The sequence below is a fragment of the Amblyraja radiata genome, chromosome 24 (assembly GCF_010909765.2).
Source record: "Amblyraja radiata isolate CabotCenter1 chromosome 24, sAmbRad1.1.pri, whole genome shotgun sequence".
Lineage (NCBI taxonomy): Eukaryota > Metazoa > Chordata > Chondrichthyes > Rajiformes > Rajidae > Amblyraja > Amblyraja radiata.
The window spans coordinates 20,503,342-20,529,849 of record NC_045979.1 but is presented as its reverse complement, the minus strand read 5'-3'; the positions used below and the strand labels follow the sequence as shown (position 1 = coordinate 20,529,849).

The window sequence follows — 26,508 nt, the reverse complement described above, 5'->3', positions numbered from 1 at the left end:
ATTAATAAATAAAAAGAAAATGTGAAACCCCACGCCAAACGCTCCAATGCCTTTCGATGTAATATTGAGAATAGAAAAAAATCTTTGCATTTATAGAGCGATATCACTTCCAATGTAGTTTAGTTAACTGATATAGCAAGGAAACAGGCCCTTCATCGACCATCGATCACCCATTCACACTAGTTTTATGCTATCCCACTTTCTCATCCACTCTCTACATACTAGGGGCAATGAACAGAGGCCAATTAATCTTCAAACTCGTACATCTTTGGAATGTGGGAGGAAACCAGAGCACCCAGAGAAAACCCATGCGGTCACAGGGAGAACATGCAAACTCCACTTACAGACAGCACCCGAAGTTAGGATGGAACCCAAGTCTCCGGTATTGTGAGGCAGCAGCTCTACCCACTGCACCACTGTGCCGCCCTGTGTTTCAAAGTATTTTATTTTGGGTCTCGACCCAAAACACTATCCATCCATTTCTCTCTGCAGTTGCTTGCCTGACCCACCGAGCTCCTCCAGCACTTTGTGTTATTTTATTTCAATTTAAATATATCACCCCATCGTATTGTAAAGTATCTAGGTGCCAATTCTTTGCACCACATGCTCCCACAATGTGATATGACCAGGTATTTTGTTTCTTGAGAAGCAATGATTGAGCGATCAAACATTGGCACATGGGCTGATATAACACCCCTTCTCTGAAACATTGCCAATGGAGTTACAGTTTAACACCTCATCTGAATATCGTAATCTTTAACAGTGCAACAATTCTCTCAAACCACACCAGGACCACAGCCAAGATTTTTTTGCTCAAATCTCTGCTTTTGCATTTCAAACTATTTATAGACCATAGAACAGTCCAGCACAGGAACAGGTACTTCAGCCCACAATGTTCATGCCAAACGTAATCCCAAGACCAACTAATACCTGCTCTGCCTGTAGATATGATGAGTGTTTGTCAGCACTGGGCCTGTCCTCGCTGGAGTTTAGACGAATGAGGGGGAACCTCATTGAAATATACAGAATAGTGAAATGCTTGGGTAGAGTCGATGTAGAGAGAATGTTTCCACATGGGAGAGTCTAGGACTAGAGGCCATAGCCTCAGAATTAAAGGACATTAAATTAAAGGAGCGAGGAGGGGAGCGGTGAGGAGCGAAAGAGGGGTCGGAGATGAGCGAGAGTGTGGAACCAGCGAGGGGCTGGTGAGGAGCGTGGGGGTTGGGGGGGCAGTGAGGTGTGGGGGGGGGGATGATGAGGAGGGGGGGGGGTGAGTAGCGGGGGGCAGTGAGGAGTGAGGGGGGGGGTTGGTAGGAGCAGAGAGGGGCGGTGAGGAGCATGAGGGTGGTTGGGGGGCGGTGGGGAGCGGGGGGTGTGGCAGAAGTAGAGAGGGGCGGTGAGCAGGGAAGTTGGGCTGTCAGAAGCTCCCGCCAAGCACTACAGAGCCAATCAAGAGAGGACCCAGCGGCGGGCGACCGAGGATGGGCCCACGGTGGGCACCGGAGGTCGGACGAGTATGTGCTGCAAAGAGGGACTCGGCGTGGGAGTGGGGGCGCTGAAAACAAAGAGGGACATTGGAGACCGACATTAATACTTTTGTAACTTTGTCGGCACTCCATTGTCGCGACGCTTTGTGTAGGAAGGAACGGCAGAGCGTTGGAGTAACTCAGCGGGAGGCAGCATCTCTGGAGAGAAGGAATGGGTGACGTTTCAGGTCGAGACCCTTCTTGCATACCTTGTGCATGGTGTCTAAAACAATTTCACCGTGACATGCCACATGGGATAATAAAGTATCATTCAATCAATGTTCAACAGTGGAAGGGCCCAATTAAAAAAAAACTCGGACAGGTACATGGATGGGAAAGATTGGGCTGGATATAGGCCATTGGTCCTTTATTTCACATGTACCAAGGTACAGCAAAATTATTATTTACATACAGTTCAGTAAAAGTATTACAATACATAAACACATCTTAGATTAAGTCCAAGTGTATAGGAGTAGCACACTGAGACAGTCGCCAGATTCGGCTCCATTTTCAACTCCAAGTTGTTATAGGTGTAGAGATCTTAACCTGGCCACAAGGGCCCATTCACCTGGTGGCGTTGCAGGGTTGGCCTGACCAAGCATGGCTGTTTGTGTCCTCCAATGCTGCTCCATCAGGTCTCCTGGAGCGGAGCCCCAAACAGCCGAGCACTAGGCTGCTGCAGGGCCTCCAGTGGCCCACTCCACCGTCATCCTGACCTGGATCTGCACCTCTGCCAGTGAACCATCGTCCCTGGTCTTAACTGCCAAACGCGGGCAGGTGGGACAAGCTCGGTTATGCAACTTGGTCGGCATGGACGAGTTGGGCTGAAGGGCCTGTTTCCGCACTGTGGAACACTCAATATCATCCAAGCCACAGCTGCTACTTAACAGGCAACCGAGCCAGCACACTCATTAAACATTTAACCCCCAGTGTGGCTGCAGCATGAACCATCTACAAAACGCAATGCAGTTATCTGCACCAATAACATGCATAACATCTACCACCAATGACAAGGGCAGAAGGACTTGGCAACCACTACCTCCTGGTCACAGAGTCATATAGTGTGGAAACAGGCCCTGCGGCCCAACCTGCCATGCCGACCAATATCTCCCATCTACACTAGACCCACGTGCCGGCACATATCCGATCCATGTACCTTTCCAAATGTGTGTGGTTTTTTTTAACGTTTAAAAAACTGCCTCAACTACTTCCTCTGGCAGCTCGTTCCATATACCCAGCACTCTTTGAGTAAAAAAGTTGCCCTAGGTCTCCTGTTAAATCTACCCCCCTCACCTCAAACCTGTATCCTCCGGTTCTTGATTCATCTACTCTGGGTAAATGTCTCTATGCATTCACCCTGTCTGTCCCAATCACGATTTTGTACACCTCTATAAGAACACCCTTCATCCTCCCACACTCAAAGGAATAAGGTGCCCAACCTCTCCCTGTAGCTCAGGCCTTCTAATGCTAGCAACATCATCATAAATCTTTCCTGCACCCTTTCCAGCTTGGAAAGTGAATTTGAATATTAAAACAGTTAACTATATTTTCATTAACTCAAGTACTTTAAATAAACATACATTATCTTAACATTTCCCTCTCCCATGCCATTAAGTGTACTTTTTTGGATAGGTTAGCTGTATCCACTGGACCTAATTTACTAATAACAAAACAAAGAGTCTGTAAGAATGAGGGTCATAAATATTTGAATGACGAGTGTGCCTTGATTTGATATGCAGCACTTTCCACGTATCTTCGCCACAAGAAGCTTGAAGAACCATCTACTCAAAATCAGCAAAGGTCAAACTTACAAGTCAAATCGCAGATTTTGCCGTTCTTCAAAGAAATAATCGAGGATGAACTTCCGTACAAAATCTGGGTTCAAGGTGTTGTCGATCACTTCCGTTCTTCCAAACTGCAAGGAAATGCAATAGCGTTAGTTCCTCCTGTTGCTTGTGACAGGCTTTAAAGCCTCTGAAAGAATGAACTGTTTAACATTTTGTGCTCTGTTCCATCAACACTGGCAACAGGTTCAAATTCCTTGTTTAAGAAGGAATTGCAGATGCTGGAAAATCGAAGGTACATAAAATTGCTTCGGGTTTCGGGTTTCGGCCCGAAGCTTTGCCTATTTCCTTTGCTCCATAGATGCTGCTGCACCTGCTGAGTTTCTCCAGCATTTTTGTGTACCTTCGATTTTCCAGCATCTGCAGTTCCTTCTTAAACAGGTTCAAATTCCTGATGCTTTCATCCTTCAATCCGCCTGAAGAAGGGTGCTGACTTGGAACATTGCCTGTCCATTCCCTCTACAGTTACTGCCTATTTGAGTTCCTCCTGCACTTTGTACAGGAACATTTAATATAGGCCCACTACCGAATCTCCGGCACCCTTGGTTCCAGAGCCTTTCTGATTTGCCGGACCAACAGAGGTCATGGCCTCCGAGAGGAGTCCAACAATATCAGAACCGTCTGCTTAGGCTGCCGAGGGGCCGAGATACTGGCCTGTAAAGTTGGCCTCAGAAGTCACCCATGGGAACTGATCTGCCGGCTCCGGCCAGGCCAGAGTTCCAGAGCCCCAGCCACTGGGGGCAAAGTCGACCTAGTCGGTGCGGAAGTCCCAATGAGGCTAAGATCAGCATCTCGAACACCCAGGAATGAAGGAGATTACAAAAAGCTGTGGACACCGCCCGGTCCATCGCAGGTATTGACCTCCCCACCATCAAAGGGGTCTGCAGGAGGTACTGCCTCAAAAAAGGCAGCCAGCATCACCAAGGACCCACACCACCCTGGTCACGCTCTCAGTTCACTCCTGCCATCGGGAAGAAGGTGCAGGAGCCTGAAAACCGTGACCTCCAGATTCAGGAACAGCTTCTTCCCAATAACCATCAGGCTCCTGAACATTACAAACTCCAACAAAACTTCAAACCATGAACTGTTTTGGTTGCACTAGAGACTTTGAGCTTTTGTTGTGCCCAAATAGTTTTTTTTTTTAATTTATTGCACTTTTTTTGTTTACTATATTTATAGGCCTGTTACGCTGCTGCAGGTAAGAATTTTGCTGTTCTGTTTTTGGTATATATGATGATTGAACACTTTATACTTTAGTTTAAGGATACAGTGCGGAAACAGGCACTTTAGCCCAAGGACCGCCCAGTACACTAGCACTATCCTAGTACTAAACACTAGGGACAATTTACAACTTTTACCAAATGTAATTAACCTACAAACCTGTACATCTTACCAGAGCACTCGGAGAAAACCCATGCTGTCACGGGGAGAATGTACAAACTCTGTACAGACAACACTCATAGTCAGGATCTAACCCAGGTCTCTGGTGCTGTGAGGCAGCAACTCTACCGCTGCGCCACGTGTGCTGCCTCTCGACGCTCTCTTGTCATCTTTGACGACACGGTACATTTTGCCAACACTTCCTCGCTCTGGAAAGCTGGTCGTGGACACTTGTCCTAGGACGATGCTAAGTGGTTTGCTAAGATGCCTCAGCAAGAACCATTCAAGCAATTAAATGTCAACGATGTTTTGAGTCGACACAAAATGCCGGAGTAACTCAGCGGCTCAGGCAGCATCTCTGGAAAAAAGGAATAGGTGACACTTCGGGTCGAGACGTACTAATCTCACTGTCCTCCTGCTGAGTCTCACTGTTTATATCCACTCGTTATCACCTCTCCACAGCCAACAATGGACCATTGTGGGCTCCACCTTTCGTTGATCATCGTTGCTGGCTTAGATTTGTCTTTTTGCATATCTTTCATTCATTTGTTCTTTGTAACTTTTCACATCTCAAGTTTTCCTCTCCCCTGACCCCCATTCTGAAGAAGGGTCTTGACCCAAAACGACACCTATTACTTTTCTCCAGCGATGCTGCCTGAGCCACTGAGTTACACCAGCATTTTGTGTCTGTCTTTAGTGTAAACCAGCATCTGCAGTTCTTTCCTTCACGTTTTGTGAAGAACTAGATCTCAACTTATTCTCATCGATTTATATCAATCTTTTATGCAGCTCTCAGCTGCAAATATACAATTAGTTAATTAGAACTATCTTTGTAATTACCGGTTTGCTAATTGGCATAATTTGCAAATCATTTACATATAGAATAAGGAGATACAGATCCATGGGGGGGGGATGGTTTGGGGGAAACTTTTTCTAATCTTTTACCTCGACGGAGAAAAGGCGATTTTTTTTCCGTATTGTATATCCGTCTGCACTGCGACCTAACCGAGATGTTGGCGGCCTATGCTGGACAATGACTTTTGAGAGCTCCACCACGGGAAGCCTATGGGACTCACATCACGGAGCCCATGATCCCTTTGCCAGGGGTCGACCTCAGAGCTCCAACTGTGGGTGCTTGCGGGATTTTATCACAGAGCTCACGGGCTCTAGTCAGATTTTTCCACCCATGTCCACAGATTCACCACCCATTTTGAACAGAGTATGATCTCAACAACAATATAAAAGCATTTAGCACTGGAGCACGATGCAATCAAATGCATTGCACATTACACTGGAATTGTGTGACATTCCATCAAGTGTATCATCTATAATCATAGGTCTACAGTTTTCACTCAAGTACACATTAGCAGTTGGACTCCGAGCTGTTCAGATGCCAACAACCAATTCCAAAAGAGCTCTGAATATTTCATGTTTAAGAAGGAACTGCAGATGCTGGAAAATCGAAGGTAGACAAAAATGCTGGAGAAACTCAGCGGGTGAGGCAGCATCTATGGAGCGAAGTAAATAGGCAATGTTTCGGGTCTGAAGAAGGGTTTCGACCCAAAACATTGCCTATTTCCTTGGCTCCATAGATGCTGCCTCACCTGCTGAGCTTCTCCAGCATTTTTGTCTACCTCTGAATATTTCATATTCTTTTTCATGACTTCAATTCCAATTTCATGGACTTCAAATCTGACTAGATAGAAAATAGGAATGCCTACAAATTTTGAAAAATAATCTTAGTTTAGTTTCGGCACCAGGTGCTGGGGGTAACTCAACGGGTCAGGCAGCATGTCTGGGAAAAAAGGATAGGTGTCATTTCCGGTCAGAACCCTTCTTCAGACAACCCGTTCCGATCCAAAATGTCACCCAGCCTTTTTCTCCAGAGATGCTGCCTGACCCGCTGAGTTACTCCAGCACTTTGCGTCTCTCTTCAGTTTAAACCAGCATCTTTAGAGACTTCCTTCACACTTAATTTAGTTTACTTTAAGGTCACGTGTTCTGAGGTACAGTGAAAAGCTTTTTGTTCTGTGCTATCCAGTCAGCAGAAAGACTATACATGATTGCAATCAAGCCCTCCACAGTGTACAGAGACACAGGATAAAGGGAATAAAAGTGCAAGATACCTTCCAACCTACCAGCCGTCAAATACAACAAATAATCCTCTGACATTTTCGCCACCTCCAACGTGACCCCACCACTCGCCACATCCTCCCATCTCCTCCCCTGTCTGCTTTCTGCAGGGACTGTTCCCTCCGGAACTCCCTGATCAATTTGCCCTTTCCCACCCGAACCAGCCCCTCTCCGGGCACTTTCCCTTGCAACTGCAAGAAATGCTACACTTGTCGCTTTACCTCCCCCCCCTTGACTACATTCAAGGACCCAAGCAGTCTTTCCAGGTGCTGTAGAGGTTCACCTGCACCTCCTCCAACCTCATCTATTGCATCCGCTGCTCTAGATGTCAGCTGCTCTACATCGGTGAAACCAAGCGTCGGCTTGGCGATCGCTTTGCCAAACACCTCCGCTCGGTTCGCAATAACCAACCTGATCTCCCGGTGGCTCAGCACTTCAACTCCCCCTCCCATTCCGAATCCGACCTTTCTGTCCTGGGCCTCTTCCATGGCCAGAGTGAGGACCACCGTAAATTGGAGGAGCAGCACCTCATATTTCGCTTGGGCAGTTTGCACCCCAGCGGTATGAACATTGACTTCTCTAATTTCAGGTAGTCCCTACTTTCTCCTCCCCTTCTCAGCTCTCCCTCAGCCCACTGGCTCCTTCTCTTCCTTTCTTCTTCCCGCCCCCACACCCTCACATCAGTCTGAAGAAGGGTTTCGACCCGAAACGTTGCCTATTTCCTTCGCTCCATAGATTCTGCCTCACCCGCTGAGTTTCTCCAGCATTTTTGTCTACCTTCTGCTTCAGGGTTCCTGCTTCACGGTTTCCAGGCTCCTGTACCTTCTTCCAGGTGGCCTGCGTGACCAGGGTTTTTAGTTTAGCTTAGAAATACAGCGAGGAAACAGGCCCTACGGCTCACCAAGTAAACACCGACCAGCGATCCCCGTACATTAACACTATCCTATACACACTAGGGACAATTTATACATACACCAAGCCAATTAACCTACATACCTGTAGATCTTTGAAGTGTGGAAGGAAACCAAAGATCTCGGAGAAAACCCACACGGTCACGGGGAGAACGTACAAACAGCACCTGTAGTCGGGATTGAACCCGGGTCTCCGGCGTTTCAAGGCAGCAGCTTTACCGCTGACCCACCATGACTGCAGTAAGGTGATGTGGGTCCTTATTGATGCTGCCTTTTTGAGGCAGTGCCTCCTGTAGGTCCCCGGGATATTACATTTTTAGTGCCTGTGATACTTGCCCACAAACATCTATGATTAACGAGTGGCCTGGACATTTATTAACTCCTCTCTAGATTTTCCAAGCATGAGTTGTTGGTTTTCTCCAACTTGTGAAACCTCGAGTTAGTGCCCACCCCCAGCTAAAATGCTTGGGAGGCACAAGGAACTGCAGATGCTGGAATCTCGAGCAAAGCTGGGGGAACTCAGCGGGTCAGGCAGCATCTGTGGAGGGAACTGGATTGGCGGCTTTTCAGAGTGGGTCTTCCACAGATTTTCCGGCAACTGGTGGTCTGGACCCTTCCTTTAATCCGAACAAAATCCCCGCCAGGAAATTCCCTCCAAAATATGGTGCCTAGGCCGGGTGAGGCAGCTGATCACAACCTCATCGCGACTTCCGTGACCGATTGGCGTTCGAATTTGACAACTGCGGCCGGGGCTCTGGAACTCCAGCCCAGCCAGAACCGGATGATCCGTTCCAGTAGCCAACTTCCAGGGCTCCCCAAGACCATGACTTATGTTGGTCCGGTAAAACGGATAATAGAACTGAGGGTGCCGGAAAATCGGTGGTGGACCTGTATTTTGATAAGACACTTGTAGTGCTGTACTACAAACTTTCAGGAATATCTGTTTTCTCTGTAACCAGTTCTGTATATTTCCTGCAGCTTCATTAATCTATCAGTATCCTCCCCCACCCCACCCCATTTAGAGTACATTTCCCACAGTAACCTCCAGATCCCTGTGACCAGGTAGGTTTCCCCTCACCATCCAATTTCCTCCCACATCCAAGAGACATACTCTCAACCTGAAGCATAGTCCTGACCCAAAACGTCACCTATCCATGCCCTCCAGCGATGCTGCCTGACTCGCTGAGATACTCCAGCACTTTGTGCCTTTTTATATAGACCAGCATCTGCAGTTCCTTGTGTCTCCTGGAGAAATGTTGGTAGATTATTTGATTGCAGTAAATTAGTCCTGGCACAGGCAGGATCAGGGGAATCATTGGAATTGGTTTATTGTTGTCATGTCTATAGTCATACAGCGTGGAAACAGGCCCTACGATCCAACTTCCCCACACCGACCAGCATGCCCCATCTACATTACTCACCTGCCTGCATTTGGCCCATATCCCTCGACACTTCGCCTATCCATGTGCCTGTCTAAAAGTTTCTTAAATGCCGCGATAGCACCTGTCTCAACTACCTCCTCTGACAGCTCGTTCCATACACCCCCACCAACCTTTGTGTAAAAAAGTTACTCCTCGGGTTCCTATCAAATCTTTCCCCCCCTCACATTAAACCTATGTTTTCTGGATCTTGGTGCCCCTACTCTGGGTAAAAGATTGTGTATTCACCCGATCTATTCCCCTCATGATCTTAAACACCTCTAGAAGATCACCCCTCATCCTTGTGAGCTCCAAGCAATAAAGTCTTAGCCTGCTCAACCTCTCCCTATAGTTCAGGGGTTTGTAGGGCCTGTTCCTGTGTTGTATTATTCTATAGATAGACACAAGAAGCTGGAGAAACTCAACGAGTCAGACAGCATCTTTGGAGAAAAGGAATAGGTGACGTTTCAGGTCGAGACCCTTCAGTACTATTCTATTGTCTATGTGTGCCAAGGTACACTAATAAACTTGGCACGCTATCCAGTCAAATCATACAATATATGAATATAATTAATTCATATACAAGGCAGATAATGAAGCTGCAAGAGACAATATGATGCAGGGAAGCATTTGAGAGAATCAGAGAGGCAAAGATCCTTTCAGAGTCCACAACGACACAATAAACCTGATAGCTTCTTTCCCTGCTAAAGAAATTCGAGGAACAACAGTGAAAAATGCTGAATAATGTGATAAAATTCCAAGGCCACGGTGCCCCACTGATTCCTCTTGAAAAGATCATCAATAGTTGGTGTTGGACTGGAATTTATATATTTCGCAAAGGCTTACTGCCTGAAGTGTCAAAGTATTTCCATGACAACGGAGACAGTTTCCTCGAGCACCACAAGATATCTAACCCACTTCACATTTCATTTTCATGAAATACAGCTGCACTGGAGGAGCTGGGGCTGGCACAGTGGCGCAGCGGGTAGAGGCGCTTCCTCATGGCACCAGAGACCCAGGTTTGATCCTGACTACGGGCGCTGTCTGTATGGAGTTTGAACGTTCTCCCTGTGACTGCATGGGTTCCCTTCGGGTGCTCCAGTTTCCTCCTGTATCCCAGCAATGTGCAGTTGTGCAAGTTAATTGGCCTCTGTAAATTGCCCTTAGTGTGCCGAGAGTGGAGGAAAAGTGGAAAACAGAACTGCCGTGAATGGATCATCAATGGTCAGCATGGACTCGGTGGGCCGAAGGGCCGGTTTCCATGCTCTAACTTTCAATTAATTAAGTAATATATAGTCATACAGCCCTTTGCCTGTTATACTGCCCAGACTAGTTTGTCTGAAGAAGGGTCCCGACCCAAAACGTCACCCATTCCTTCTCTCCAGAGATGCTGCCTGTCCCGCTGAGTTACTCCAGCATTTTGTGTCTATCTTCGGTTTAAAACAGCACCTGCAGTTGCTTCCTACATGGAATAAACTTCTAGTCAGCCCATCTTCTCCCTGCAGCTCTGGCCCTCGTCCTGGCAACATCCTTGTAAATCTTCTCTGCACTCTTTCCAGATTAATGACATCCTTCCTACAGCAGGAGGCGGCCCAAACTGGACACAGTGCTCCACTGGTCATTTGAGTGGGTTGCCGCACACAGTGTGGTCTGGGTTCCTTCCAAGTAGAGTGGGTCCAGGTTGGAGAAAAATTAATGTTTAAATCGTGCACACATAGTCCAGTAGATCTCCCAATAGTTTGTGAATCCTGCCCTTGCAACAGCAGAAGATACAGCAACTCGCAAGCACGCACCACCAGCTTCAGGAACTGCTTCTTCTCCTGTTATTAGGTTTCTGAACAGTCCTTCCATAAACTATGATACTGTCCAATGCACCTCTACCCCATTACGGACATTGGAATTTGTCTCTGGAACTGTCCCTAGGATAGTGCTTGTGTACGGGGATTGCTGGTCGGCATGAACTTGGTGGGTCGAAGGGCCTGTTTCCACGCTGTCTCGAAACTAAATTGAATCCGACGCGCTACAATGCTAAGAACTATATTCTGTACTCCATTCTCCCCTTTGCTCTATCTATTGTACTTGAGTTGACTTGACTGTATATATGCATAATATATAGCATAGCATAGTATTGACTGCATGGTATATCTGAACGGATTGGATAACATGCAAAACAGTTTTTCACTGTACCTCAGTACAAGTGACAATAATAAACCTAAACCTGGGCAGTTGCGACCATGGTCATCCTCAGACTTTCCCTTGCACTAAATATTGTCCCTTTTATCTGTGCACTGTGGATGGCTTGATTGTGTTCATGTAGAGTCTTTTCTTTGACTGGATCGTACACACTGTACCTCAGTACACTTGACAATAATAAGCTAAAGTTGAACAAGGAGCAGGTCCATGAGTTTAGTCCCCAGAGCAAATTACTGCTCACGACAGCTGGATCCAAGGTGAATGGAGGAGTGGTGCAGGCAGAGTTATTTTAAATGTTGATCATTTCAATCTTGTTTTTAAACGACTTAGCAAGTTACAATCAGCTGATTAGCACCCATTTAAATGTAAACAGGAGTGATTAATATAACAAGTTAATTCCCCACAGTTGTAACTAATCAACAACCTTGCAGTTCATTGTATCCATAAAACCTTGCAAAGTTAATTGCAAACACAAGGAACTGCGGATGCTGGTTTACAAAATCAAAACTACAGGTCCACCACCGATTTTCCGGCACCCTTGGTTCCAGCGTCTTGCACTATTATCCGTTTTGCCGGAGCTACAGAGGTCACATGCTCGGCGGCTGCCGAGATATCGGCCCGTAAATTCGGCCTCGGAGGTCGGCTATGGGAACGAATCTGCCGGCTCCGGCCGGGACGGAGTTCCAGAGCCCCGGCCGGGACGGAGTTCCAGAGCCCCGGCCGTAGGGGGCAAATTCGACCCGCCGATCTGACGCGGAAGTCCCGATGAGGTCGAGATCGGCCGCCTCACCCGTGCCACGTTTCCGGGGAACTTCTGTTGTTGGGATTTCAAGTGCACTCTCGTAATTTTTATCTGATTTTAATGAGGCGGTGGACTTGAAACTGCACATGTATATGCTAGACTAAGTGGGACCCGTTGGGTCCTGGTCACACAGGAGGCTTGGTCCCCAAACACAATATTCCACCACTCACCCATAGCCCCACAACTGCACAGGCGCAGCTCATTTCTCATCCCTAGCACTCTCCCCCCCTCCTCTTCATCCTCCCTCACCTATCTCCCTCTCCTTTCCCCTACCCTCAGTCACTCCCTCCCTCCCTAACTCATCTGCCCTCCCTACCCCCCTCCTTCCTAACCCTCTATTCCCCCCCCCCCCCCCCCCCAAATCAGTAATTTGCCAGTGAAACTCCATCCAAAGACAACCAGGTTTGTGCAGTAGGTTAATTTAGTTTAGTGATACAGCGCAGAAACACGGAGTCTGTTCCGACCAGCGATTCCCGCAGACTAACACTATCCTACACACACTAGGGACAATTTGCACTTATACTTAAGCCAATTAACCGTGTGGGTGTAAACCGAAAATCACAGCGAAAACCTATGCAGTCACAGGGAGAACGTAGTCGGGATCGCATCTGTAGTCGGGATCGAATCCTGGTCTCCGGCGCTGCAAGGCAGCAACTCTTCCGCTGCACCAACGTGCCGCCCTAATTGGCTTCTGCAAATTGTCCCTAGTGCAAGGGATAGTGCTAGTGAACGGGGTGATCGATGGCCGGCGCAGACTCAGTGGGCCGAAGGGCCCATTTCCACGCTGTATCTCTAAACTAAAGTAAGCATGAAAGCAACATCATCGCAACGAAGGACGGTGGGCGTGATAAGGAGTTGATCGGGTCAAACGCATCGTCTTTCAGGCTAAAAACAATTAAGTTCCTGAGTCAAACATAAAACAGCTGCAGACTTGGTTTCTTCCCAAACGTCAGTATAATGGCCAGTTTCAAGCTGCATCAAACCTACATGGTGGCCAGCTTCAAATCTGGCTGTCCAACCACCTATGGAGTACACAGCTGCGAGACAAATCTAGTGCATCTTCATTACCAATCCAAGCGGGCAAATTATCTGCAGCTAGATAAAGTAGGGACAAGAATTTCATTCATTTCACAGCATGGATCTCATTGTAAGCAACAATTTGACAACATCTGGCAGAACATCCCTGCTGCATACAATTTAGGCTTTAGTTCAGTTTCAGAGATACTACATGGGAACAGGCCCTTTGGCCCACCGAGTCCGTGACGACCATCGATCACCCGTGCACACTAGTTTGACGTTATCCCATTTTGTCATCTATTCGCTACACATTAGGGGCTACCTACAGAGGCCAAATGACCTACAAACATGCACATCTTTGGGATGTGGGAGGAAATACAGGCTGCCGCAGTGAGAATGTGCAAACTCCACACAGACAGCACCCAAGGTCAACAATGAATCCAGGTCACTGGTGCTGTGAGGCATCGGCTCTACCCACTGCGCTGTTGTGTATTGATAATTCTTCATTTGAAATGTCAGTACGTTGCCAAAGAGCCTTTATTTGTTGACTGAAGTTGACTTTTATTATTTATATGTGTTCTGTCAATCTATTTTGTTGGAAAGGTAAACTTAAGTGCCGAGTTTTTTGCTAAACTGATTATTTTAGCAAACCCCTTCAATCTGAAAAAGCAATAGAATATTGAATAGGGTGGCACAGCGGTGGAGTTGCTGCCTCACCTCGCCAGAGACCCAGATTCTGTCCTGATTGCGAGTGCTGTCTGTACAAAGTGTGTACATTCTCCCTGTGGCCACGTGGGTTTTCTCCGGGTGCTCCACTTCCTCCCACATTCCAAAAATGTTCAGGTTTGAAGGTTAATTATCTTCTGTAAATTGTCCCTAGTGTGTAGGATTGAACTAGTGAACGGGTGATCGTTGGTTGGCATGGACTCTAAAGGCCTGCTTCCACACTATACCTCTAAACTAAGCACAGAAACAGGGCCCTTCGGTCCACCTTATCCATGCCAACTAATCAGCATTGTTTGCTAGCCCCATTTGTTCGGGGTGAGTCAGCTTGTTCCTGATATTCTACATTGCTCCATAGAAATTGGAAATAAATTGGAGATTGAACCAAAATGCCTGCCAGCACTCTATATTTTGCTCAAGCTAAGGTTGTGGTTTGTGGAAATAATCTGAAATGTGGTTAAATGGATTAAATGCGGTTGAATGATATTTTGAAGAAACTTAGAATTGGAAATGAACTTCATTCCCACTAACTACTTCTCCATTAAATGGCTAACTTCTATGTTAATTGTTTACCCTAACTGGCAGCAAATACAGTATTTATGGCTACGTACTTAATAAAGAAACTCGTTACTTATGCACACCAGCTGGCAAGAGTTTTTGGAGATGCCTAACCAAGAGCTGCATCATGACTTCCTGACTCTGATACTCAATTCCAATTTTCTAATTCAATCTTCCAGTGCTTTTGATTTACAGCCATTATAAAATAATCAATGTTCTCTCTCCAGTCCAACCAGTACAATCTGTCTAATTTTCTCCTCCACATTCCCACACCAACCTTTCTGTCCTGGGCCTCCTCCATTGCCAAAGTGAAGCCACATACATCTGTAGGAATAGCACCTTATATTCTGCTTGGGTGTAGCTTGCAACCCAAAAAGTATGAACATTGAACTGTCAATTTTTAATGTAAACCCCCCCCCCCCCTCTCCCTTTCGTGTGCCCCCCACCCCAATGCATAGCCATTTAGTTTACTGTACTGCCCCCTCCTTTCTCTGCCAGCCACAACACTCCCTCTGGCTTTACATTCCACTACTCCTCTTCTCTGCTTTGGGTCGGGACCCTTCTTCAGGCATCAGAAATCAGGATGGACATAAAATTACAACAACTTAAACTTATGCAAGTTTAGTTTAGAGATACAGCAGAGAAACAGGCCCTTTGGCCCACCGAGCCCATGCTGACCAGCGATCCCTGCACACTAGCACTATCCTACACACTAGGAACAATTTACAATCTTTACAATCCAATCAACCTACAAGCCTGCACGTCTTGAGTGTGGGAGGAAACCGGAGGAAATCCAAGCAGTCACAGGGAGAACGTACAAACTCGGCACAGACAGCACCCATAGTCAGGATCGTAGTCGTGCTGCTTTATCCAACACACTTTGGTCTCTTTTCCATCTCTTGCCTGCCACTTATTCCATCCATCTGCCTATCACCCCCCACCCCACCTGTTTTTGCAAGAATTGTTCTTTTAGTATCTAGCTTCTCAGCATTCTCACCTCGGTTCAGTACATTTGCATTTATTCAATGCCTGCCAGATCAACAGCCTTCTCAATTTTCTGAATCCTAAAAATAACAAATTTATTCCCACTTAAATTCCATTTCATTAGTTATTCCTTTTTCAAAAAAAGTGTTTTTTTTTTTTTTTTTACATTTGATGCCTGCCCACTCACGTTTACATCTGCACTGCGAGGGCTTTTCTCAGCACTTGTAAAACAATAATCCTTCAACGAAAGGCCACACGTTTTAATCCTGAATCTAGAAACTACCTTTGGATGGTGAGAATTTCTGCAATGTAGACACAAGAAACTACAGATGCTGGTATACAAAAAGATGCAATATGTTGGTGTAACTCAGCGGGTGCGAGCAGCTCCTCTGGAGAACATGGATAGATGAAGCTTTGGGTCGGGACCCTTCTTCAGGCATCAGAAATCAGGATGGACATAAAATTACAACAACTTAAACTTATGCAAATAACTTGACATTTTAAAAGGGCCAACTTTAATTTTATCCACCTTCAGATCTTAGTTTAGTTTAGAGACATAGCGTGGAAACAAGCTCTTGGACCCACTGACTCCCCGTGCATGAACACTATCCTACACACTAGGGGACAATGTACTGAAGCCAATTTACCTACAAACCTGCACATCTTTGGAGTGTGGGAGGATATCGGAGCACCAGGAGAAAACACCACGCAGTTACAGGGAGACCATACAAACTCCATACAGGCAGCACCTGTAGTCAGGATCGAACCTGTGTCTCTGGCGCTGTAAGGCAGCAACTCTATCGCTGCACCATTGTGCCGCCCTTGTTGGCCTGTTGATGTTAATCAGGAAACACCCAATTTCCAAAGACCACACTGACTCAACTCTTCTCAGTACTGAGCAGGGGTGGAAGATTGCAACCTTCACGTGGTCCGCCCTGTTTCAACTAATGCAATCAACTCGACGTGCACAAACGGAAGATCAAATAGAACAAGTTGTCCAACAACTTTAGGCTGTGCACGCCACACGAAAGAAGAAGTAGTACTGAGCAAAACACAAAGTACTGGAGGAACTCAGCAGGTCAGGCAGCATCTGGGGAGGGAATCTTCTCAGAGTGATCCGGAAGGATTCAGAAGCGTCCTGACCCAAAACGTCGTTTGTCCATTCCCTCCAAAGATGCTGCCTGACCCACTGGTCCTCCAGCACTTTGTGTTTTGCTCAAGATTCCAGCATCTGCCGTTCCTCGTGTCTCCTTGGTTGATTAGATCAGCTCCGAATACCAGATCTGGTATTCAACTGCATTTAATCATTGGCACATCCAAGATGTTCTCATCGTTGTGGAAGCCAAGGGTGAGAACTTACATGAAAATTATTATTTACAGCGTGCAGCCATCGTTCAATCAGTAGAAAGAAAATCCCAATTCTGAAGCAACGTTTTTCCATATTTGTAGAAACAAGGATCTGAAGATGCTGAGGATCAAGTGGGTCAGGGTGGCATAGTGGTGCAGCAGTAGAGTTGCTGCCATACAGCGCCAGAGAACCGGATATCATTCAATGATTCGATCTGGACAACGTGCTGTCTATATGCAGGTTATACGTTCTACATGACCGCGTGGGTTTTATTCGGGTGCTCCAGTTTCCTCCCACACTTCAGCGACGTGCAGGTTTGTAGGTTAACTGGCTTCTGTAAAATTGTAAATTGTCCCGAGTGTGTGTAGGATAGTGCTAGTGTATGGGGTGATCGCTGGTCGGCAGAGTAACTCAGGGGGTCAGGCAGCATCTCTGGAGGACATGGATAGGTGACGTTTCGGGTCAGGACACTTCTTCAGACGTTTAGCTGGAGGGAGGGTGAACCAATGCGAGAATGGCATAGAGGCAAAACAAATCTGGGAAAGAGCATAATGGACAGCACAGTGACACATTCGCTGTCTCACAGCACCAGCGACCATAGTTTGATCCTCACCTCGGGTGCTGTCTGTGCGGAGTTTGCCTATTTTCCCTGTGACCGCGAGGGTTTCCTCCAGGTGCAAGAGTTTCCTCCCACATCACAAAGATGTGCGGGTTTGTAGGTTAATTGGTCTCTGTAAATTGCCCCTAGTTTGTAGGGAGTGGATATGAAAGTGGGCTAACATAGAACTAATGTGAACAGGTGATCAGTATGGACTGGTTCCTTGCTGTATCTTTCAATTAATGAAACAGGTAATTTAATTAAAGAGGACAAACTCTCACTTACCTCCCTCCATTGAATGGTCTCAATCCCTTGGACATATAGAGCACACACTGTTAAAGAAAAAGAGGTATTAATTATAAAAGGCAAGAAAGCACGCCTGCATAGTCTGCTTTAACAATCATCCAAGTCCACAAGCAGAAATTTACCCTGAATATTGTTGCCAAGTTTATATCACAAGTTTACCTTTCCTGCGCATCACAACAAAAGTAATTCTCAGTATCAAGATGGTTGACCTAGAATAGTACAGACAGGAACATGCCCTTCGGCCCACAATGTGGGTGCTGAACATGACGCCGACTAAAGGGGCTGTCCCACTCGGGCGCCCTAATCAGCGAGTTCTGGCGAATTTGCACTCGACTCATACTCACAGCATGGTCGACACGAGGTCGTAGGAGGTCTTTGTAACTCTCCTTCAAGCTCGCGAGTAGTCCCCGTGTACTCGAGGCCTCAGCTAGGTCACTGCGTATTTTTCAACGTTGAAAAATGCCCGCGAGTAAAAAAAGGTCGCCATGGAAAAAATCGATACTTTTTTACTCGTAGTTTTAGTCGTAGTAGGTCGGCATGTTAGTCATAGGTGATCGAAGGAGGTCTTCTACATAGTCGAAGGAGGTCTTCTACATAGTCGAAGGAGGTCTTCAACATGACATTTTTTCAAACTCTCCTAAACTCTTCTAAACTCGCCAATTAGGTCGCCCAAGTGGGACAGCCCCTTAACTCTTATCTGCTTGCACATAATCCATATCCATGTGCCTATCTAAAAGTCTCTCAAACACCATACCCCATCTGCATCCACCCCTGGCAGCACGTTCCAAGCACCAACCACTCTCTGTGGAAAAAAAATACCTACCCCACACATCTCCTTTAAACTTTGCTCCTTTTATCATAAAGCTATGCTCTCTGGTCTTTGACATTACCACCCTGGGTGGGGAGGGAAAGGTTCTGACTCTCTACCCTATCTATGCCTCTCATCATTTTATATTTTTTTCTCCTCAAACTTCTGTATCCAGAGAAAACAGTCCAAAGTTGTTCAAGTCTGTCTGGCTGAGGAATATATCACAATCCTCAGGGAAGTGGGTAGAAAGCAGATCAAGAGTCAAGCATGTTTTATTGTCACATGTAACGAAATGGAACAATGACATTCTAACTTGCAGCAGCACGACAGATATGGAAACATAGTACTCCACAACGCTCATCATAAACAAAAAAAAATGTGGTGTATAGAAAAACAGACAAATAAATAAACAATAGTAGTCCAATGTCAAAACTAACGCTCCCAAGTCTATATAGTTTGGAGCCTATTTGGAGGTTGTAGTGTTTAATAGCCTGATGGTTGCAGAGAAGAAGCTGCTCCCAAACCTGGATGTTACAGGTTTCAGGCCCCTGGACCTTCTTCCCGATGGCAGGAGTGAAATGAGAGCATGGCCAGGGTGGTGTGGGTCTCTGATGATGTGGGCTGCTTTTTTGAGATTTCAAAGACTTTATAGCTGAACGGACTTGGTGCAAGGTTTACCTCAAGTTAATCAGGGTGTCTTGGTGATCAGAGGGGTGCTATTTACACTGATCAAAACCTCGCACCTTGCAGATATCATCTCACTGTAAGAGTATAGAAGCTATGTTACAGTTGTACCTGGCATTAGCAAGACCGCATTTGGGGTAGTGGTATCAGTTTTGGTTACCCTGCTATAGGAAGGACGTTGTTAAGCTGGAAGATTTGGGCTGAAGGGCCTGACCTATAGGGAGAGGTGGGTTCGGGCAGGCTAGGACTTTATTCCTTAGAGTGCAGGAGGACGGGGTGATATTTTATAGAGGTGTAGACAACTATGAGGGCAATAGATAGGGCAAATGCACAGACTTTCACCCAGGGTAGGGGAATCAAGAAGCAGAGGACATAGGTATAAGGCGAGGGGGGAAACAATTTAATGGGAACCTGATGGAGAACTTTTTTTCCCCCAGAGGGTAGTGGGTATATGAGGTAGTGGAGGCAGGTACTATAACAGCATTTAAAAAGAGACTTGGACAAGTACACAGATGGGAGCAGTTTAGAGGGATATGGGCCGAATGTGGGCAAGTGGGACTAGCTTAGATGGAGCATCTTGAATGGCATGGACCTAGTGTGTCCCTATGACCAACTAAGGCAGTTTAATTTGAAAGACACACTCTTAAGGCTACATCTTAGAGCTCCCAAAATATGACACTGTTCAATTGACATATTATCAAGCCATCAGGGGCAAGTTCCACACCAACAATATAACATAGATAGACACAAAGTGCTGGAGTAACTCAGAGGGTTAGGCAGCATCTCTGGAGAATATGGATAGATGAAGTTTCGGGTCGGGACCCTTCTTCAGAACACAAATTAATTCAACAGCAAATTAACATGACGGGCTTCAAAACATTTGTACATACTGTCCACTGTTCAGTTTTGGTTGGATGCAGTCTACCCAAGTAAGATATTTCACTTCCTCCCTCTGCTAATTGAATCTGTTAGCACTTTGAACTCGAGATTAAATTCTGCTCATTTTTAGCCTTCCTGCCCTGGCTAATCAAAGGATAGATGGTCTACAATTATGTATGGAAGCAGAAAACACACGCAAGTGTCTTTGAGAGCTTATTATTTAAATTGTATGATTAAATAGTCCGAAATGTAAATTTCTGTTGGGGATCAGAGATGTTACAGAAATGGGCCATGTGGAACTGGATGAATCTGAAGAATAAACGTGGTGAAAGCAGGAATCCAACTCCGAACATTAATCAGTGAATAAGATCTGACATTTATGAAAGTAAAATACACAAAAGGGTTGAATGAATAAAGCCGTTTGATCATCCATGTTTTAGCTTTAAACGATCACTGATGCAGTAGAACCTTCAGAGTGCAAATTTCCTTGAGTTTGTAACTGCTAATAGAGCAATAAAGTGCTGTAGCTTTTGATTCATTTCAATTAAACTTCCATCTCATCACCACAAATCAGCACGGTGGCACAGCATCGGAGACCCAAGTTCGATCCCAACTACGGGTGCTGTCTGTGTGGAGTTTGCACATTTTCCCTGTGACCATGTGGGTTTTCTCCGGGTGCTCTGGTTTCCTCTCACACTGCAAAGACGCATGGGTTTGTAGCTTCAGTAAACATTATAAATTGTCCCTAGTGCGTGGTATAGTGCTAGTGTACGGGGTGACGGCTGGTCGGCGTGGACTCGTTGGGCTGAAGGGCCTGTTTCTGCGCTGTGTCACTAAACTTTTCTAAAGTAAACTCATCGAAATCACTCCCACGGTATAACAAGAGTATCAATAAATTAAAATTTCTAGTAACGGAGGGATTTTAAGTCTGCAATGTTTTCACCAAGATAAGACAGGACATTAGACTTTTTTCCCTCCCTTCCCTTGCGGAAAAGACAAATTAATGATTATAATTCTTAAAATGCGAACTGAACCAATTAAATAAAAATCTAGAAAATGAAAACAGAACATTAATGAAGATGCCAGTCTGAATACGTCGACTTTCAACACAGGCAATGAAATACATGGGAATTAAAAAAAATTAGAACATGCATAGAACAGTACAGCACAGGAACAGGCCTTTTGACTACAATGTCTATCCCCAACAAAGAAAGTTGATCCGATGTGCCCCTATTACACTGTCAGAGTGTATTGGGCATCACTTTAAGGAGGGGACAATGGGGAGGGGAGGAATGGGATGATCATAAGGTCATAAGTGAGAGGAGTAGAATTAGACCATTTGGACCATCAAGTCTACTCCGCCATTCAATCATGGCTAATCTAATTCTCCCTCCTAACACCGCATTGCTGCCTTCTTCCCATAACCTCAGTCACCTGTGCTAATCAGAAATCTATCTGTCTCCGCCTTAAAAATATCCACTGACTTGGCTTCCACAGCCTTCTGTGGCAAAGAATTCCACAGATTCACCACCCACTGGCTGAAGACATTTCTCCTCATTTCCTTCCTGAAAGAACGGCCCTTATTTCTAAGACTATGATGTCTAGACTCTCCCACTAGTGGAAACATCCTCTCCACATCCACTCTATCCAAGCCTTTCACTATACTGTATGTTTCAATGAGGTCCCCCCTCATTCTTCTAAACTCCAGCAAATACAGGTGCAGTGCCGACAAATGCTCATCATAAGTTAACCTACTCATTCCTGGGATCATTCTTGTAAACCTCCTCTGGACCCTCTCCAAAGCCAGCACACCCTTCCTCAGATATGGTGCCCAAATGATGAAATTAGGAATACTTGCAAATCTGTTATAGATATATGAATACGAGTCGTATATATGAATCTATTCCAGCTTTGCTGTAAAGTTCCTTGACTATCCTTCAGTAGGATTTACCCAAACTCAAAACCCAATGAAGAAAGCTAAAATTAGATTAAAAGGACCATGAAAAAAGACAGAAGATTGTTGATCTCATGACTTATTTTAATAAACACTGAAATTATGCATGATTTATCACAGATTTTGTTAGGTCTTTACCCGTACTCATAATTTTGCAGGTTTCAGGTATGTTTTCTCTTGAAATTATTTTGCCTGAAACTTTGTTACAAGATTTAACTCTTCATTGAAGCAAAAAGATTACAAATGCTGGAAACGTGGAACAGTTTTCAGAATGTCGAACGTAGAACAATACAGCACAGGAACAGGCCCTTCAGCCCACAATGCCCATGCCGAACATGATGCCAAGATAAGCTAATCTCCTTGCCGGCACCTGGTCCATATCCCTGCACTTCCATGTGCCTATCTAAAAGCCTCTTAAACACTACTATCTTATCCATCTCCACCACCACCACTGGCAATGCGTTCCAGGCACCCACCACTCCGTAAAAAAAAATTTGCCCCACTCGCCTCCATTAAAACTTCCCCCTCTCACTTTAGAGCTGCGCCCTCTAGTGTCGGTTAGTTCCACCCTGGGGGAAAGGTTCTGATTTGTAATTGATTCTTTTCCTCTGATGGAAATACTTTTTGAAAACTGCTTACAATTTCTTCGAGAAAAACCCACATCAACGCTCTTGAACTTCCTATTTAAACCAAGTCTGAAGAAAGGTCCTACCCGAAACATCGCCTGTCCATTCCCTCCCCAGATACTGCGTGGAGTTACTCCACCACTTTGTGTTTTGTCTCTATTCAAACTGTTAATTCCACAAACACTTTGTGTTATATAGCAGTATATTCCTAGACCAGCTTATAGTTTGCATAAAAGATTCAACTTTTGTTACCAACCATGTCAGTTTTTAATTAAAAAAAAAAAATATATGAGGTTGTTAATAATGAAAAGGATCAGCGACTTCCTCTGAATTTTCAAATGGATTTTAAAGCTTCAGAAGGAGATGGAATAATATTGTCCCTCATACTGTCCTGCCTCAATATACCACCCAAAGGACACAGTGGAGTAACTCAACAGGTCAGGCAGCATCTCTGGGGAACATGGATTGGTGATGTTTGGCTTGAGACCCTTTAGTTTATTGTCCCCTGTTCGGAGGTACAGTGAAAAGCTTTTTGTTGCACGCTAATCAGTCAGTGAAAATACTATACATTACAATCAAGCCGTCAATAATGTACAGACACAGGATAACGGGACTAACATTTAGTGCAAGATAAAGGCCAGCAAAGTCCGATTAAAGATTGTCCAAGTGTCACCATTGAGGTAAATGGGAAGGCAGAACTGCTCTCTAGTTGGTTATAGGATGGTTCAGTTGCCTGATAACAGCTGGGAAGAAAGTCCCTTAATCTGGAAAATCGTGCTTTCACACTTCTGTACCTGGTGCCTGATGTGAGAGGGGAGAAGAGGGAGTGACGGGGGTGAGACTTGTCCTTGATAATGCTGGCGGCTTTGCCGAGGCAGCGTGACGTGTAGGAGTCGTCGATGGAAGGGAGGTTTGTGTGATGGTCTGGGCTGCATCCACAAGTCTGATTGGTGTCAGACTGATTATAAATCCCAATGCCTTGCATATCAAACCCCACCTCCCGCAAATTACCCCTCCTCTGGGTGACAATGTAACCACACATGATGACTGAGGGTCTATCATCTACAACTAACCTTTGAGTACTGCCGAGAGCATTAGAAAAATCATTTTGATTCACAAGAACTTAACTACGAATCAATGAATCAAGAGGTTTGATACTCACATGGGTCAGATTTTGAGAACGTATCTTTATCCAGCAGGCTCCTGCAGAAAATAAAAATCAGATCACATTTGTTGGAAAACAATCATGTTTAAATTTACAGATTGTGGTGAAAATAAAAATTGTTTTCCCAGCATCGAGAGTGCGATGGTTCTACTGAGAACGATATTACTTTCCATCAATTTGCACAAAGGAAATCTGTTTGGAGGCAGTCACCGTTTTATTGATTGAATAAAAGATACAGCATGGAGACTGGTCTTTCGGCTCATGGTAAACCCGAAATATACGCAACATCAGTGGAAAATGTTATTTTTTTCAGGCCATCTCAAGTTGAGTGGGTGATCTGAAGTGATCTTTCCACAGAGGTTGGTTAACCCTGTTGAGAACGGGTTTAGTTTAGTTTAAAGATACAGCATGAAAACAGGTACTTTGGTCCACGCTGGCCATCGATCACTCATTCACACTAGTTCTATGTTATTCCACTTTCTTATCCTCACCCTGCACACCAGGGGGCAATTTACAGACGGCCAATTAACCCACAAACCCACACATCTTTGGGATGTGGCAGGAAACGGAGCACCCGGAGAAAACCCACGTGGTCACAGGGAGAGTGTGCAAACTCCACACAGACAGCACCCAACGTCAGGATCGAACCTGGATCTCAATCGCTGTGAGGCAGCAGCTCTACCTGCTGCATCACTGATCTTCCATTGCTGTGGAAAAAAACATTGTTTGTCCAAAATCAAGAGTAGTAAGATTCTATTGAGCGTGATATCACTTCTCATCAACTTGCACAAAGCCAAATTATTTGAAGGCAATCACAATTTTTCAAATTCATTTCTGCTTATTTTGTTTTAAAACACACACAGACATAAGAAATTGCAGGTGCTGTAATCTTGAGTAAAACACAAAGTTCTGGAGGAACTCAGCAGGTCAGGTGGCATCCTTGGAGGGAATGGACAGACGATATTCTGGGTTGGGGCTAGATTGATGGAGCAAGGGGCAGAAAGCCAACAAAAAGGGGGGGTGGGGCAAAGCTTGGCAAGTGATAGGTGGATACAGGCGAGGGGGAGAGGAATAAGTGGCAATGGCTAGAGGGAACAAAGAGACCAAAGGATGTCAGGGAAGGAGAAAAGGGAGGAGTGAGACGTAAAGCTGGAGGGAGGGATGTAGGTGGAAGGCGGCTCCAGACCCGAAACGTCACCTGTTCATTCCCTCTGCAAATGCCACATGACCCACCAAGTTCCTCCTGCAAGGAAGCACATTCAACTAACTTGAGTCGCAGTTTTTCCACTGTGAATAATTGCTACTTTGGGGGATATGGGCAGTCACCAGTTCTGTCACCTTTCTAATATATAAACAGTTTGCGTCTTTTGTCTTGGATGACAAACCAAGAAGTGGGTGTCTCTATGACTCGGTGTCCTATCTTTCTAGCTATTGCAGCTATTAATTTCCCAATGTAATATACCACTGGGGGTTCCAGAGCGCATGGTATTATTAATTAATTAAACTGTTAAAAAATCTCTGTTCTTAATAATACATTTTAAACCTAAGATATAGGTAACTGCAGAGATTTAATTCGATTGCATCACCCAATTTACCACATGCCGGAACGTAATTACAGTTCAATGCACTGCAGGTGACAGGCCGGTGAAGCCTACAAATTAAGCAAGAGCGTTTTAAATATATTAATACCCAACTCAACTAAAGGAAAAGGAGGTGGGGTAGCGTTGCTGGTTGGAGAGGAGATTAACGCAATGGAAAGGAAGGACATTAGCTTGGAGGATGTGGAATCGATATGTGTAGAGCTGCGAAACACTAAGGGGCAGAAAACACCAGTGGGTGCTGTGTACAGGCCACCTAACAGTAGTAGTGGAGTTGGGGATGGCATCAAACAGGAAATTAGAAATGCGTGCAACAAAGGTAAAACAGTTATAATGGGTGACTTCAATCTACATATAGATTGGGTGAATCAAATTGGCAGGGGTGCTGAGGAAGAGGGTTTCTTGGAATGTATGCGGGATAGTTTTCTAAATCAACATGTAGAGGAACCAACGAGAGAGCAGGCTATTTTAGACTGGGTATTGAGTAATGAGGAAGGGTTAGTTAGCAGTCTTGTTGTACGTGCCCCCTTGGGCAAGAGTGACCACAATATGGTTGAGTTCTTCATTAGGATGGAGAGTGACATTGTTAATTCAGAAACAAGGGTTCTGAACTTAAAGAAAGGTAACTTTGAGGGTATGAGACGTGAATTGGCCAAGATTGACTTGCAATTGATTCTTAAAGGGTTGACGGTGGATATGCAATGGAAGGCATTTAAAGACTGCATGGATGAACTACAACAATTGTTCATCCCAGTTTAGCAAAAGAATAAATCAGGGAAGGTAGTGCATCCGTGGATAACAAGGGAAATCAGGGATAGTATCAAAACAAAAGATGAAGCGTACAAATTAGCCAGAAAAAGCAGCCTACCAGAGGACTGGGAGAAATGCAGAGTCCAGCAGAGGAGGACAAAGGGCTTAATTAGGAAAGGGAAAATAGATTATGAAAGAAAACTGTCAGGGAACATTAAAACTGACTGCAAAGGTTTTTATAGATATGTGAAGAGAAAGAGATTAGTTAAAACAAATGTAGGTCCCTTGCAGTCAGAAACAGGT

The 26,508-nt window shown here is 45.3% G+C and overlaps 1 protein-coding gene across 1 annotated transcript in view; it reads right to left on the bottom strand.

The window, feature by feature from the left end:
* Window positions 1-26,508, bottom strand: part of LOC116986828 (copine-8-like) — a 300,796-nt gene that overhangs the window by 230,697 nt on the left and 43,591 nt on the right. The window contains exons 2-4 of the mRNA XM_033042550.1: window positions 23,855-23,895; window positions 17,721-17,767; window positions 3,338-3,441 (exon numbers count right to left, since the gene is read on the bottom strand). Of these exons, the coding sequence (XP_032898441.1) occupies window positions 3,338-3,441; window positions 17,721-17,767; window positions 23,855-23,895 (192 nt within the window). The remainder of the gene's footprint in view (window positions 1-3,337; window positions 3,442-17,720; window positions 17,768-23,854; window positions 23,896-26,508) is intronic.